This window comes from Amia ocellicauda, chromosome 12 (genome assembly GCF_036373705.1).
Source record: "Amia ocellicauda isolate fAmiCal2 chromosome 12, fAmiCal2.hap1, whole genome shotgun sequence".
Taxonomy (NCBI): domain Eukaryota; kingdom Metazoa; phylum Chordata; class Actinopteri; order Amiiformes; family Amiidae; genus Amia; species Amia ocellicauda.
In genome coordinates, this window is record NC_089861.1 from 30,685,089 (window position 1) to 30,702,479 (window position 17,391).

Genomic DNA, 17,391 nt, shown 5'->3' on the forward strand with positions numbered 1-17,391 from the left:
TTGAGGCAGAAGAACTTGTAATAGATCCCAGTAACGGAACAGAATCTTTGTGGGTGAAATTTTTGAACAAGAGATCTGGAGGATTAGTGGTAGGAGTGTGTTACAGGCCACCAAACTCAGATATTCAGAAAGATGCTGCATTGTACAGTGTAATCAGGACTGCATGTAGCAAGGATGTGGCTGTTATAATGGGGGATTTCAATTTCCCAAACTTAGAATGGGAAAGCCCAGTGGGGACTACAGAAGCAGAAATGGAAATGTTTGAGATGGTAAATGACTGCTTTCTAACTCAATTTGTCAGGGAACCAACCAGAGAGAGCGCATGTATTGACTTGATCTTTTCAAATGACCAAAATAGAGTCAGGGGGAGAAAAGTTAGAGAACCAATGGCAAATTGTGATCACAATATGGTTAGCTTTGAGGCATTCTTTCAAAAACCAAGGTCCAAGTCTAAAACAATGGTCTACAATTTTAGAAAAGCAAACCTTGAATGTATGAGACGGCACTTAGAAGAGGTAGACTGGAGCACACTGGATACAGAGTTAGTTGAAAATGGATGGGTATATTTTAAGAATATACTACTTGAGGCTCAGGAGCAATTTGTACCAAAACTTAGCAAATTGAGGAACAAAAAACACTGGCCAAAATGGTTTAATAGAGGTATGCAAAAAAATATAAAGAGGAAGAAAATGTTGTATAGCGCATACAAAAGGGATGGTGACGACACAAAATACATAGAATATGTTGAGCTGCAAAGAGATCTTAAGAAAGGGATCAGGAAAGCAAAGAGGGAAATGGAAAGAAACATAGCTCTTGGAGCTAAAACCAATGCAAAGAGCTTTTTTCAATATTACAACAGCAAGCGGTCAGTAAAGGAGGAGGTGAAACAGATAAAGGGCAAAAATTGAGGTATCTTGGAAAACGAACAAGATGTGGCAAATATTCTGAATGAGTATTTCACAGAGGTTTTTACAAAAGAAAAAACAGATGACATGCCACAGGTTGACAATCAGTCCAGTCAAACCCTAAGAGAGATCAGGATAAATGAGGAGGAGATACTAAAGGGACTAGCAGAATTAAAAACAAACAAATCACCTGGGCCAGATGGGATATTTCCAACAGTACTTAAAGAAATGAGGGAAATTATTTATAGGCCACTAACTTGATTATTCCAAATGACACTTAGAACAGGGGATGTGGCAACTGACTGGAAGACAGCAAATGTCATACCAATCCACAAGAAAGGGGACAAAACTGATACAGGAAATTACAGGCCAATCAGTCTCACCTGCATTACTTCTAAAATGTAGGAAAAAATTATTAGACAGAAAATAGAGGAGCATCTCAATGAAAACCATATTCTTGGAGATAGTCAACATGGGTTTAGACAAGGCAGATCATGTCTTACTAATTTATTAAAACATTTTGAACATGCAACTGCAGCTGTAGATCATGTGAAAGCATATGATATGATATAGTTAGATTTCCAAAAAGCTTTTGATAAGGTTCCACACCAAAGTCTGATCCTCAAATTGGAAGCTGTAGGCATTCAGGGTAATGTAAGTAGATGGATTATGAACTGGTTGATGTCTAGGAAACAGAGGGTGTCGATTAGAGGAGTCGCTTCTAACTGGAGTGAGTTTGTTAGTGGAGTTCCACAGGGATCAGTACTAGGGCCTGTGCTTTTTCTAATCTATATTAATGATCTGGACTCTGGGATAGTTAGCAAACTTGTCAAATTTGCAGATGATACTAAAATAGGTGGCTCAGCAGATACAATCTTGGCAGCACAGGCTATTCAGAGGGACTTAGATAATATTCAGTTGTGGGCTGACACCTGGCAAATGAAATTCAATGTGGACAAGTGCAAGGTAATACATGCAGGTAACAAAAATGTCCACTATAATTACACTATGGGAGGTACAGATCTAGATGAAGTAACGCATGAGAAAGACCTAGGAGTCTATGTGGACGCCTCACTTTCTCCATCCAAGCAATGTGGGGAAGCAATAAAAAAGGCAAACAGAATGCTAGGGTATATTGTCAAAAGTGTCGAATTTAAAACAAGGGAAGTAATGTTAAGACTGTACAATGTGCTAGTTAGACCTCATCTGGATACTGTGAACAGTTCTGGGCTCCACACTTCAAGAAGGATATTGCTGCTCTAGAGGCAGTTCAGAGGAGAGCAACCAGACTTATTCCAGGTCTGAAGGGAATGTCCTACTGAGAGACTGAGGAACTGAACCTTTTCACCCTGGAACAGAGGAGACTACGTGGGGACTTGATCCAAGTCTTCAAAATCATGAAAGGCATCGACCACATCAAACCAGAGGAGCTTTTCCAGATCAGCAGGGACACACGCACCCGGGGACACAAATGGAAATTGGGCTTAAAGGCATTCAAAACGGAAAACAGGAGACACTTCTTTACACAGAAAGTCGTCACAATCCGGAATAAACTCCCCAGTGATGTGGTTGAAGCTGAAAGTTTGGGAACATTTAAAAATAGTCTGGATAGGATCCTTGGATCACTTATGGTCGAATGGCCCCCTCTCGTTTGTAAACTTTCTTATTGCAGGCAGATTGAACATTTATATGTTAGACAATTTCATTTTAACTGCACCACCTTATAGACCTTTGACTTTTACCAGAAATGTGAAAAATATAACCCAGTGTACACAGATTAGGAATCTAAATACCGTAAAGCAAAGCTAGATATGCCTTAAGAGATACTGTACTGAAAGACTTCAAAATCCAATAATAACTTGCCTTTTGAAGAATATATTTATTAACCTCAAAGTAGTGAACAAAACATCTGTCATTTCTCAAAATACGAATTCGTAATACTTTGTTCACAAAAAATACAATAGAAAGCATATGATAGATTAATGATCATTTTATTGGAACTGAAATAGGAAAGATTGATGGAAAGAAATTGAAGGAAAGATGGATGAGTGTAAAAAAGAAAAATAGGAGTGTGCAAGAAAGAGGAAAATACTTTTCTCTTAAAATGAACAATTAACAATTAAGAGGTTTTTATTTTATGAATACAAGTAAGAATGTTTAACACCCTTTAAGGATTATTACATTTCCTTATTAGAAGCAATAGGACAAATGTACCAATATCTACAAATAAGCTCTTCAAATTGAGGTATAGGAATGCAAATCAGAAAATATAAGAACAATAAAACTCTGTGACAGTTGTATACAAACTCGTCTGTAACAATTTCATTTGAAAAATGTACTTGCTTCTTAATCTTGAAGAACTAAGCATAGGAGCTGAAACAAACCTTCAAGCTGGGAGTGTGGCACATCATTACTAAAATAAAAACCACTGTGGGGAATCGATAAATTGGATTTTGAAATGGGAGCCGGTGTAAAATAGTGGGCCTCACCAAAACTGCTATGAATTACCCTGTGCTTAATCTCCGCACAACTCTGGCAGAGAGAATTTGTGACAGCATTGTGAAAGTGTGTGTGCATGTGTCTGTGTGTGTTAGTCAGCCCATATTTCAGTTGTAGTTTTTTTTCCAGTACCTTTGTGTGCTGGTGACTGTATTTGTATGTTGGTGTGTGTTTGTGTCAGAAATCTTACTGACTTCAGTTCATATTCAGACATCACACCACTCATGATCTGAAAGTTCCTGGATCAAGGTCAGGACTCTTGGGTTCACGTGAAGACGGGATGCGTTTGTCTTCTCCACTTTAGTGCCCTTCTCTGGGTTGATGGAGAAAAAACACCTTGGGAAAGAAGAAAAAGAGGCAACTGTATTAATAAAATAGATTAACAGAAACAATAACTTCAAACTTTTACTTTTTACTTTTTATTCAAGCTATTAATAATTAAATATTTGAAGTGTTAAATTAAAAAAAAGTGTAAATATTATTAAAGTGGCTATTAACCACTTATAATAGTAAAAAGGTAAAATGACAAGTCTCCTAACCCTCAAGTCACTGCATCAGCTACCTTAAATTTATTTCAGTTGAATAAAGTGAAAATGTTGCATAAAGCCTATCCAAGAAGACACACCTCTGCAGAAACTCCAGGGTTGATGCCAGCTCTGATGGGTAATGGATGTTGAAGCAATAATAGCTCCCAAACATCAAGCACAGGGCGGAGGGGATGTTGTCAAATATACAGTAATGTTTCAATACCCACACAGCATGAAACGTTTCGCAGAAAAGCAGGATCGATCTAAAAAGAAAAAAAGAATTAAAAAATTATAAAAACATATTACAGTAAGAAATAAAACATTGTGCAGCAAGAATCAGTGTCCAAATACACAAAGACCAATAAAGGAAAAAAAAAAAAAAACTTACCACACACAACAATGATGGGAGTCAAATGAAGACGATCTCCAGAAAGAGGTAGGGTCCAGGTCAGGCAGAGGAGGTGCTGGAGGTTTGGTGGACGGAACCGATGAGGCCACAGAAGCCGGGAGCTGGGAAGGCGAAGCCACGGAAGCTGTAGGAAGCGGAGCCGTCGGAGGTGGAGTCTTGGAAGGCTTGGGAGATGGAGATAGGGAAACTGTGGAAGGAAGCGCCGCGGAGGTCTCAGGAGGCTGAGCTGTTGAAGCCTCATAAGTCTCGGGAGGCAGCGACGCCAAGGAAGGTGGCGCCACTGGAGGCAGAGCCGAAGGAGTTGCAGTCTCAGGGGATGGCAACAAGGAAGGCGGAACCACAAGAGGCGGCGCCAAGGGAGGCAGAGCAGTAGATGCCTCATAAGGCAGAGCCGAGGGAGGCGCAGTCTCATGAGGCGATACGGTTGATACCTCGGGAGGTATGAAAGCCTCAGTAGGTGGAGCCATAGAAGATGGGGTTGTAAATGTCTCTGGGGGCAGAGCCTGGGAAGGTGGAACCGAAGGGACCTCAGGAGGCAGAATTGCAGGAACCAAGGACAGCAAAGGAGGTCTTGATGGGCGAAGCCATAGAAGCCAGAGAAGACAGAGCTATGGGAGACTCGGTAGGTAGAGCCTTAGAAGCTTCAGCCACAGGAGAAGGCATCATAGGAGGCGACACAGTCTCAGGGGGCGGAGTCATGGAAGTGTCTGGAGGTGTAGCCTCAGGAGGCAGAGCCGTGGAAGGCGGAGCTACAAGAGCCTCGGGAGGCGGAGCCTTAGAAGCTTTGACCACAGGAGCCGGTATCACTGAAGACGGCACAGTTTCAGGAGGCGGAACCATAGAAGCATCTGTAGATGTATCCTCAGGAGGCAGAGCCGCGGAAGGCGGCACCGAGGGAACCACAGGAGGCGGAGAAGTAATAGCCTCGGGAGGCGGTGCTGTGAAAGCATCAGGATGCAGAGCCGAGGAAGCACGGGCTGGGCAGCAGTGGCGGCGGCGAAGGCGGAGACCGCTGGGCACTCGGGCTGGGCGGCGGCCGGGATCTGGACCGGGACCACTGGTTCAGCGGCGGCCGGGATCTGGAATGGGATCGGGACCTCTGGCTCGGCGGCGGTGGCCGCCGGGTTCGGGACCGGAATCTGGACCTCTGGATGGGTGGCAGGGGTCAGTACCAGGGCCTGGAACTCTGGTTGGGCGACCGGGAGAGGCTGCTGCACGGGAAGGCGCTCCAGCACCTGGTTCAATTTGGCAATAAGCCCCTGGAGCAGCCGCGTATTCTCCCCGATCATGGCCCCCCGGGTAGCGAAGGCGGTCAGCATCGCTGGGTCCATTTAGTGGCAAAGTGTTCTGTCACGGTTACCTCGTGAGAGGACCGTTAAGCTGATGGAGAAAGGACCCAAGTGCAGAGCTACTGCAATGAGCAGACAGAAACCAAGGAGAATCCAAAGGCGAGGTCGAGGTCACAGACAAAAGGTCAAAATCCAGGAGGTCAAGAGAAACAGATACAGAACACAAAGCGAGAGAGACACACAAGGCGCTAAGGAGAACAAGGCTAGGTGAAGCAGGTAGAGCTGACAACACTTTGCCCAGAGTGAGGGCAGTGAGGGGTTTATAAAGGAGAGCAGGAACTAGGAGGACAGGAGCAGGACCAATAAGAACAAAGGACAGGAGTAGAAGTGCACAAGGGTGAGGCAGGAGCAGTGGAGGAAGAGGGTCAGGGCTAGGGAACTGTGACAATATATATATATATATATATATATATATATATATATATATTAAGGATGAGACCGAATAGTAGAAAATTCAACTATTCGTTACAGATGGCCACTATTGACAAGTGAATCTAACGTTCGATAGTTAAAATAATAATAATAATATTGATTTTATTTTAAAGGCTCTCTATGTAGCTGTAATGAAGACTGACGGGAGGGTGGGATTTTTTATTTCTTGTCTGTGATTGGCTGACAATGACAGATCTGCGTGACTCCGCCAATGGGAATTCTGCAGATCTGTTGAAAACTGCGGTGCTACAAAAACGCGACCAATGGCTTCTTCTCTGAGAATTTCTGCGTGGAAATACTTTGACAAAGTAAATTAAAGTATATAATATGTGCAGTGCAATTAATATACCACAAATCTACAGCTGGGATGTTAACCCACCTAAAAGCCAAACACCCTTCTGTGAAATTAACAATGACAGATAAGGAGGATATTAGGAAATCATTTTCCAGGGCTTCTCAAGGACATTTTCCATGACTTGTTTGGATATACAGTGCTCGCTCGCTATACCGCCCACCATTATAATGCCACCCTCATCTACCACCAGCATAGAAAGTCAGTGTTTTTATTCCCCCAACTAGATTCCCTTGGTTGTTGACTGGCAGTATAATGACGACTGACTGATTGAATGAATGACTGACTGACTTGACACCCACACAGACCTGCAACAAATACAATAACTGAAACAATTCACAATTATGATTTGATCACTGCCGTTTACTGAAATATCAGAACTACAGTATAAGCCTATACCCACAAGTAGAGGTATATGGAGCGCCAAATGTTAACAGCTCACACTTTTTTTCGAGTGTCTCTTTTCACACATTTAACTTAAATCTTGTGGTTTTTTTCCCATATTTATAAATATTTCATTTTTTTAAATAAATGCTAAATCTCCATTTTTGATTAAATAATTAGCTAAATCCTAAATATGGGCTTTGCAAAGTAAACATTTAACTTTGAAATTAATATTTAATCTAAATAAAAATGCCAAATATAAATATAAATGTTAAATGTAAACGTTAAATATAAATGTTAAATATAAATATAAAATATAAATGTTAAATGTAGAGTTTGCTAAATAAATATATAGCTAAAGTGTAAATACAGTCCCGCCCCTCTGGCGCCGGTCAGCCTCTCACAGCAGTGGGCGGGGCGTGATCCCTTAAATGGCGGCAGTGCAGTGTAGTGACAGCGAGTGCAATATATATGTGATCTGTTATTAAGAGAAGAGATCCTGTCCGCACACTGCACTGAAACTAGGAGAGATCGTGAGATTCAGACAATTTAATTTAGAATGGCTCGTAAGATATGCATCTATGAAGTTTCAACATGTTTTTAATTTCATAACAGAAAAACTGAGCTTTGTGAGCTGCGCTTGCTAAGCACTGATGAAGTTGATGAACGTTTGCTGCTTTTTTCTCTTGAGCCTTAAAGACCTGATTCCACAAAGAAATACATGTCTGACTTTGTTTCTTTAATGAGTGTTTTATACATGAGTATCCCACAATGCATCTGGTTACAGGCATGACCCGGCCACTATCACAGTGAGTGACCACTGATGAGCAGCACTGTGTGTTATTTATTATAAATCCAATATGAGTGACCACTGATGGCCAGGACTGTGTGTTATTTATTATAAATCCAATATGAGTGACCACTGATGAGCAGGACTGTGTGTTATTGAATATAAATCCAATATGCTGGTGTGATTGTGGGCCAGTGTCTAAAAAGGGGAAACTATTATCTGTGAGTTTATACTTCACACCCTGGGCTGCTGTTCCGCTGTTAGCGCTCTTCCACCGACATGGTGAGGGTGCTGGAGCCGGAGCCGCTGCTTGGCCTGGGATCCGGCTGATGTTTTTGGGAACCGGCCCGCTTTTCCACTGGCTTCGGACTCGAACCCTGACGTCACTGGTGTGGGCGTTCCCAAGCGCGGAGTAGAAGAGAAACACGGCAGTAATAATCAGCACCGAGGCGACTGTGTCTTTAAACCCTATTATACATCACAATCAAACTCATTCAGCGTCACACAGCAGTAATAATCAGCACCGAGGCGACTGTGTCTTTAAACCCTATTATACATCACAATCAAACTCATTCAGCGTCACACAGCAGTAATAATCAGCACCGAGGCGACTGTGTCTTTAAACCCTATTATACATCACAATCAAACTCATTCAGCGTCACACAGCAGTAATAATCAGCACCGAGGCGACTGTGTCTTTAAACCCTATTATACATCACAATCAAACTCATTCAGCGTCACACAGCAGTAATAATCAGCACCGAGGCGACTGTCTTTAAACCCTATTATACATCACAATCAAACTCATTCAGCATCACACACAGCAGATACACTGTAAAAACACGAAATCACATGTAGACAAGCAGAAACGAAAATACAACTATACGAATATGCTCAGATAACTCAGCCTTTTATTTGTATTGATTTTTATTGATGCATTAAGCGATTTACACCGATTCTCTATTTCAGACACTTTTAGAGTTAACATGCATTGGTCACCGCGCACACAGTTCATTATGAATATACTTTGTATGAGTGGGTAAAAAACAATGACTATAGGCTGGCCTACTGATTATGGATGCGGCTGTTTTGGGGGTTTCGCGGCGCAGTCCTGGGCAGATCAATAAACTGTCGGATGATCTCAGGTGATGTTAATGGTTTGATGGGAAATTGTGCTTATTGATGAAGTCTGGGATGATGGTCCCAAATCACTGTTGCATTGTCGCTGTTGCCAGACACGCAGCAATGCGCTTATGTGTTGAAAACTGCGCTCAGTCGTCCTAACTATTTACTGACCTGGTGAGACATATTGTCACTGTGGTGTCTCTGACAGAGCGCTGTTCGCTGCTGATTTCGCTCATTTCTAATCAAAACTCTCCCGACTGCTCGCGTCTCTGCCGGCATTTTAAACATGGCGGCTGCGCTCCGGCAAATCACTTGCTGTGGAGACGACTTCACCCGCCCCCCGGCCCTGACGTCACTGCTTCCTTGGTGCCAGAAAAAGCGGCTCCGTGCGGCCGGGAGACGCGTCTTCTGCGGGGAAAAGCGCGGAGCGGCCGCGGATTCGGCACCGGCCGCTTGTCGGTGGAGAAGCGCTATGGCTGCTCACTGTATATAAATCCTGCGCTCACCCTTCCGCCGCATCCGTAGTTCGGTGAATGTTTTTAATTCAGTTTTACTTATCACTATTTGTTTTTAAATTAAACTGAAACTTACTAAAGATTCATGTTTTTAACCATTAAAATAACCACCTGTCAGTTCACACATTCACCCACAATATCTCAAAAGCTCCCACCTGCAACTACATAATTTTTTGCTACTGTAACTACATAATTTTGTCAAGTTTTACATTTGCTTGACAATAGAACAAGTAGACTGAAAATTGACGTATTTAAAAAAGAACCATAATTCAACTGAAGAATAATGTTTGTCAGCAAAATCCTGCAACTACTATTTGCAAAATATACATTAAAAAATATACGATATATTCCTACAGTCTATATTATCAATCTTAAGTTAAAAACTAATAGCCTACTTTTGCGTGCCTATAAGTAATATTTTAACTTCAACAGTTACTCTTAGAACAAATGTGTTAAAAACAACACATGATTACTGAGTATGATTAAGGACAACACATTTTGTGTTAAAGTTAACACAGGTTGTGTGTAGGAATATTAGCACACAACGTGCTCTTTCGTGAACACTGTACTATGTTAGTTTTACTCAACACGTTGGCCTATTAGAGCTAAACAAAACATTTATCAAAGGACATAGGAAACACAGAAACCTTAATATAAATTATTACTATTGCAAACATGATGCCTTTGTCTTAAGTAATTTATTCAGTTCACCAAAAAATTACAATCACAATGTATGTAAGACAAGAAATGCAATCATTAGAATTAATTTTACTTATTTACTGTAAAGATGCTTTTCTGAAACTTAGTTATATCATGTCAAATAATTGATAATACTGTTTTTTTTCTGTTATAGTTATATACAGCATATTATGCATTAAACATCTGTGTAATAATTCACTTTTTAAATTAACTTAACATCTGTTAAACGTCTAAATCTGGATATTTTAAATATGTAAATAACATGAATGAATAAAAAAAAAAAAACAACACTAAGTATTTAATGCATTCAATGTTGGCAAGTATAACAGCCCCACATACATTGTCAATAAAGCACATACAGACTCAAGTGCAGTGATATCTTGTCGTTACTGGCAGTGATGGCATTGCTGGGCTCTGCTCCTCAGAGGACAGTGAGACCCAGCACGTCTGCAGTGCCGTATGGAGGGGAGACGTCTAGTACCACAGCAGGCCTATGGATAGCATGAAAGTGAAGTGACATTATAAAGTATCAGTTTCTGTGTTTGATTAAACGATGAAGTGTTATTTAAACCTCACTATATAAATTACAGTCCCTCTGAGACACAATACAAAAACACATTGTAAGTTACTGAGGTTTCCGTGCCGCGGCGGGGCAGGGACTCGGACCCCGACCCCGCTCTCCTGCCGCTGCCTGCTCGCAGTGTCTGAGCTGGACGTCCCGCAGTGCGCTGTGCGGGCGGACCCCGGGGTGCGTGAGAAATGGATGTAAGGCAGATGTAAGCGATCACTCATTACGGCGACTATAATCTCAGCACCCATATATAATCTGAACAAGATGTTTGTAAGTGAAAGAAAGTCTCCTGTTGTGACCCCACAATTCATCAATAAAAAATGTCTGCCTTAGAACTGTAACCTACCCGCAATTCTGTAGTCCTTCAATCCACAATAAATACGCATTCACAGCCACACGAAAATATTTGGCATCCCCATTGAAACGACATGGGGTGCCAAATATTTCAGTATACCTGCCGTTTTTTGGTCCCAGTTCGGCCCTGCCTGGCCTGACTACATTTTACATATGTACATTTTAAAACCTTTTATGCATAATAGTGAAATAAATGGTTGGGGGCGGGGCACACAATATATGATTTGCCTACCCTAAATTTAAGGTTTGGGGGGCAGCCGCCCCTATGCCCTATGGGTCAGGCTTCTGTGGTTTGGACACACCCACACGCACCAAAACAGTGTTAGCAGTTCGTAGGTACTACTAAACAGAGGGGTACACACCATGTCTAGAGGGAGGCACAGATGATCAGCAAAGTAGAGGCTTGATTTAATTTGCTCCATAGTTGAAATGTAGGCCTACACGTAAATCAAAGGGGCAACCTGTATAATAAATAAGTAACAAATACACAGCTGCCCAGTGCACAGGTTTTGTCGGGGGAAAATTAGAAGTTAAACGTAAAATCCGAATCCTCATGGCTTTAGCTAAAGTAATGTCAACTACTGTATACACCCCGCCCCGTTACCTGGCTATCTGACATTAGCTGGCAAGCAAGATAGCAAAACCGCTACAACTGAAAAACAGATTGAAGAAAGTAGTGTCTCATTCATCTGTGGCAAATATTTGTATTTACATAGTCACTTACATCTCATTTCACATTTCTGCTCAATTTAGGAAAGAAACTCAAAACACCACAATGGATTTGATAGGAAACAATCAAGATGATCTTTATGTGTAGACTTTCATCTTTAATTTGAAGGTAGTTACATCCAAATTGGGTGAATGGTGTAGGAATTACACCCATTTTTATATGTGGTCCCCCCAATTTTAGGGCCTCAAAAGTATTTGGACAAACTAACATAATCATGAATTAAGTTGTGAGTTCCAATATTTGGTTGCAAATCCTGTGCAGTCAATGACTGCCTGAAGTCTGGAACCCACAGACATCACCAGATGCTGGGTTTTGTCGAAGAAGAACAATCATCATCAATCAGGTTGGAACGTTAGTTGCAATGCCTTTAATACACGCAGCGTGAAGAGGAACAGTGAATCAAGAAGATCCCAAAGTCGCTCTGCCTTCATTTTAACAGTCACAGCTTTTATACACAAAATCTGGTTACAATCAGAAAGTCATTACTATATTATCTTAGAGAGTTAGCTAAGCAGAAAATATATAATTATAGGACAGAGTTAATAGATCAACACATGGATTAGGGAGCAGGCACTTCAATCATACTGTTTGACATTGTCTCCAAGATTCTCATCGTAAATAACAAACAGAAATCAAACTACCTTATGGCCTCCTGACCTTCTAGCTTGACCTTATCTTTCTTAAGTATACAAGAGAGAAAAACAGGTATGAGAGAGAATTTCTATCTTTCCTTCCACAGTTTCTTCCCTGGTAATGCTTTGCATGCGTGTGCGTGTGTGTGTGTGTGTGTTGGGGGGTGGATATCAAAATCAAATAAGCCCATCAAAACAGTAACATTTTTCATCTAATGAAAAGTTATTTATATCAGCCACTTCACAATGGCACAATAAACACTAACTATGAGCATTATTATGACATGGTCAGCCCTGAGCTCACTTTGACTGCGTGTGCTTGTTGCTAAAATAAATGGTCAGGAGACATCTCACCCCAGTCTGAGCATTATGCATGTTTACTGACTGAACTGACTGTATTCAGTTACAGTCACAAAATCTGACTGTATTGAGTTGCAGTTGTGCTCCAGATATAACGCATGATGCTGGAAATACTTTACAGTGAACTTAAATAAAGTTCACTTAAGATACTCAGGACCAAGCTGGTACTTACAAAAAGAAAAACAACCATACATGAAATAGTAAATTCATTGTTAATTTACTAATCTGCTGTCTGTGAGGCCACATATTCTCATCACACTGAATATTTTCCATCACAATACAGTGAGGGGAAAACCTCTTGGCATGTTGGACCATCCTTGCCAATCTTTTGCGCAGATTGCCACACAGCCCACATTCATGGCATTGAGAAGCAACATGGTTATCAGGACGGTTGTTACACACCAGCGATGGCGAACCTATGCCGTGATCCATAGTGCCAGTGCCAGTGTAGTAATGCTGAGTAGTGCAGCGTTAAATAACAACATAAAAAACACTCATAAGAGATTATTTTTTAACTCCCTAAGAGCAGAACTCTTAAATCTGAAGCAGTGTAAAAATGCCAACTCTGATGAAAGTGTTAATTTTACTCTGTTGAGTGTGGATTATATATAAACACTCTTTCAGTGTTAAAATTAACGCTGTTGAAGTTAATTCAACACTGGCGAATTTACTGTGTGTCCATAGTGTTTTTGATTATTTTGTATTATGGACAACAAACATTACAACAAAAAATAAATATAAATATGTGCTGTTTAGCCCCTGTATAAACTGTTACATCCCTATTTTATCATTGGCACCCGTAGGCACTTAGCAAAATAAACAAACCAGACTTTGGGCACTCAAGCCAAAAAAGGTTTGCCATCCCTCTCATACACTTTCCATCACCATGCAGAAAGGAGCTCCTCCATGGAGTGTTGAGGGAGGAATTGCAAAGTCATATGTGGGTGCGCTTTGTGGAAGAAAACTCAGTCTTCTTCACTCAGGTTAATCAAGCAAATGATGTATTTGTGCAGCATGGAGAGAGAAACTACCCTAGCAGTGTAAAATATCTCTCTGCCAAAAATAAAAACATCTTAAATAAAAAAAATCAAACCCCAGTTAGAGCTGGCCTTGGGTTGTCTGCTTCAGTAGACACTGTACTTCTGCAGCTTCAAACCACTCTTTTACTAGACCAGAGTGGTGGAGTGCTACACTGTCCCATATGACCACAGTTTGGCAGATCAGGCCCCAGCTCTCTGTCTTCAGGGACTACAGTTGTATTCTATTGTACAAGACATCGAGCAGTGCGTTTAGCTGTGCTCTATTGTATTCTTCCATGGTGGGGATGTGGGAAAGAACACCTTCTCTTGAGATGCTGCACACATGGTAATATTACCACCTCTCTGGCCTGAACACTGACTGTTTGAACACAACCCGAGTGCATGAAATTGGATTTAATGGAAATTTCATTGTGTACCTTCACTGTGGCTCTGTGAGTGATGAGGCTACTCGCACGTCTCCTGACTCTGTACAGATTGAATCCCGCTTCATCCACATATATGAAGATGTGGCAACCCATTTGTCTCAAGTTCCCTTATTCTCTGAAAGGATCATAAAATGAACATGGGTAGCCATTCCAACTGTCTGCCATGAGATATTGTAAGGAAATGCAATGATGAGCCCTTACCTGTCCAGACTGGAACCTAATATCCTTCACTCTGTCACTGATCCTTTCAAAAGTTACCTGTACAGCTGTTTCATCCTTAATTGGTGATGTTTCAAGACCTGTCATTCTGTTCCCTCAGAATTATTGAGTTATAATATGGTCAGAATTATTGATTATCATATGGTCAACAATAGGGGTACTGCATCGTGCATCTTCCCCTTTGAGTTGCTGTACAACAGTACACATGCACCAGTCTGCCTCTATGGGCTCCTGGTTGTGGTTCCCCTCTATCTCTCTTTCATCTTTGCCTTCTGACTTGCTCCATTTCTCATCAGCACCAACTCACTGGTGACTGCTTTCATATGTGATGATTCACCGGTTGCTGATTGAACAATTGAGCAATGAGGATCTGCACATGTGCAGTAGAGATCTACAATTGTGGTAGTCAGTGCTCTCTGCTATGAACAGATTATCTAATTCCCAACTGATGTTTGTGTAATGTGTAGAGAGTTGATTATTGTTATGCTAAAATGTGCTGGGCATTTGCATTTTCTGTTTCATTCACATCGAGAAACTGTAAAACAACAACAACAAAATCATAAGGACAGATGCATCCCCTGTGTCCATGTGTCTCCCCTCCTCCCCAGGGTACGAGTTTACTTCACACTGTGGTCACCTGGACGATGGGGGAAGGTTTGACCAGCCCTGGAGACCCTGCACAACTGGCACCTTCAACAATGGGACCCTGCCCCACTGCCAGACCTGCACCCACTGCCCTCCTGGGCACACACTAAGGCACAAATGCACTCGTGAAAAAGACACCCAGTGCCAGGAAGAGGTGAGGTGGTGGTGGTGTGGTGAGGGAAGAGAGAGAGATAATGGGAGGAGGGAAGTATGGGTGGGATATTGGAGGAAGAGGTGAATGGGGGGAGCAGGAGACACTCTGCCTCCTGGCTCAGTAATCCGCTTCTGTGGGTGTTCCACAACTAAGGAACTACAGCTCCCAGCCCAAGAGGAGACTGCCAGGCAGAGCAGTGGCATCAGGGTGAGCCCCAGTGCTGGTGGGAATGAATACGTAAATTCATACAAATATCTGCACATTGTGTGTTGTGTTGAATTTCCCCTTGTAGGTGTCAACAGAAAGCACCACTCCTGTCACAGAGGGCAATAGTCCTGTCACAGAGGGCACCATTCATAGCACCTCAACCAGGCAGGCAAGAGCAACTTTTATTGACTCATACTGATTTTTTTTCTATTTTTTAACAGGAAGTCACCGTTTGTCTCCAAAATAAATAACTAAACAGACAAGGCAAAAGCAGACACAATTAAAGCAATACAGATGGGCAGTTTTATGATAAATCTGTTTTATTTGCTTGTCTCTCCTCAGACACAGGTCTCTGTCTCCTTAAATGACACTTCAGGTATTTCACCTTCATGTGAGTTGCTTTTCAACAGCAGGGAGGGAGGGGAGTGGGGCGGATGAGACCAGGGCTTTAAACTGACTGTCACAGCATTCTTGCATGCTGCAGAATTATTATTCTTTGTGTTAGAGACTCGTTCCCCTTCAGTTTCATCAGGGCCTCTTTCACTGCTACACTGGCACACACAGGAAGCACTCATGTGTTTTTGTCCACCCGCACTGGTGCGGGTGGATTGAGCAAGTGAAGTCAGCAATTACACTCCCGGAGGATGGTTTAGCACAGATCAGTACAGCTCGGTAAAGTTGTGTGTAGTATTGTACAGTTCAGTATAGTACAGCTCAGATCAGTACAATTCAGTTCAGTATAGTATAATAGGTTACAGTCCAGTCCAGAGAAATTTAAGAGAAAGCCTTAACACACATCCAGTCGACTGTTTTCTCAGCTCAGCCCAACACAGAAGGCACTGTATTAAATCCTGAACATTCATTTTACTGTTTCTTTTGTATACAGTAGAACCCCCCTCACGTAGCACCAAATTCTGCCCCCCTGTGTGTGTGTGTGTGTGAGTGTGCGTGGGAGTGTGAGTGAGTGAGTGAAGAGAATCCCTTGACCCCTGTGTGTGTGTGTGATTGACAGCATACCTCGTGGCACTGGGCTGCATGGCGGGGGTCCTGGCTCTGATCCTGTTGGCGGTCGCTATGAAGTGCTGCACCAGGAAGAGGCATTGTCTGACTAAACTGTTCTGCAGATGCAAGGGTGAGTGAGATGGGGGGGAGAAAGTGAGATTCACTCTGACTGATAGTTACACACTGACAAACTGTAGAGCACAAGAAATAAATCAGAAAAAAAAAATGGAGGAGAAAATGTCTTCCTCAATATAGAGGTGGATAAGTTATGATAAATTAGGCCTGATTAATTTAGAAAAAAAAAAACATTTCAGCTATAATGAAGTGCTCCAGAGACTGCCAGCCAGGAAGACTTGTCAAGTTTTGCTGAAGAACATACTGTAATGTATTGGGGGGTTCTGGCCATGGCGAGACTTGAACCCTGGTTGTAGATTAACAGAACGCACACATTTTTTAAACATGGCCTTATGGGATTGAAAAGTGTCCAGTCCAGTATATTCATACTGTGTATTTGGATGTACTGCTAATGGTGGTGTACTGTTTTTTGATGAGTCAGAAATCCAGAGAGATACAGTGAGGGAAAAAAGTATTTGAGCCCCTGCTGATTTTGTACGTTTGCCCACTGACAAAGAAATGATCAGTCTATAATTTTAATGGTAGGTGTATTTTAACAGTGAGAGACAGAATAACAACAAAAAGATCCAGAAAAACGCATTTCAAAAAAGTTATAAATTGATTTGCATGTTAATGAGGGAAATAAGTATTTAACCCCTTCGACTTAGTACTTGGTGGCAAAACCCTTGCTGGCAATCACAGAGGTCAGACCTTTCTTGTAGCTGGCCACCAGGTTTGCACACATCTCAGGAGGGATTTTGTCCCACTCCTCTTTGCAGATCCTCTCCAAGTCATTAAGGTTTCGAGGCTGATGTATGGCAACTCGAACCTTCAGCTCCCTCCACAGATTTTCTATGGGATTAAGGTCTGGAGACTGGCTAGGCCACTCCAGGACCTTAATGTGCTTCTTCTTGAGCCACTCCTTTGTTGCCTTGGCTGTGTGTCTTGGGTC

At 42.0% G+C, this 17,391-nt stretch overlaps 1 protein-coding gene across 3 annotated transcripts in view; it reads left to right on the forward strand.

The window, feature by feature from the left end:
* igflr1 (IGF-like family receptor 1) overlaps nt 1–17,391 on the forward strand; it is a 35,196-nt gene that overhangs the window by 11,713 nt on the left and 6,092 nt on the right. For 2 of the 3 annotated variants that reach the window (XM_066719286.1, XM_066719288.1), the window contains exons 2-5: nt 14,926–15,116; nt 15,409–15,492; nt 15,666–15,714; nt 16,336–16,455. In XM_066719286.1, the coding sequence (XP_066575383.1) occupies nt 14,926–15,116; nt 15,409–15,492; nt 15,666–15,714; nt 16,336–16,455 (444 nt within the window). The remainder of the gene's footprint in view (nt 1–14,925; nt 15,117–15,408; nt 15,493–15,665; nt 15,715–16,335; nt 16,456–17,391) is intronic. The other variant, XM_066719287.1, reaches the window with a different exon arrangement.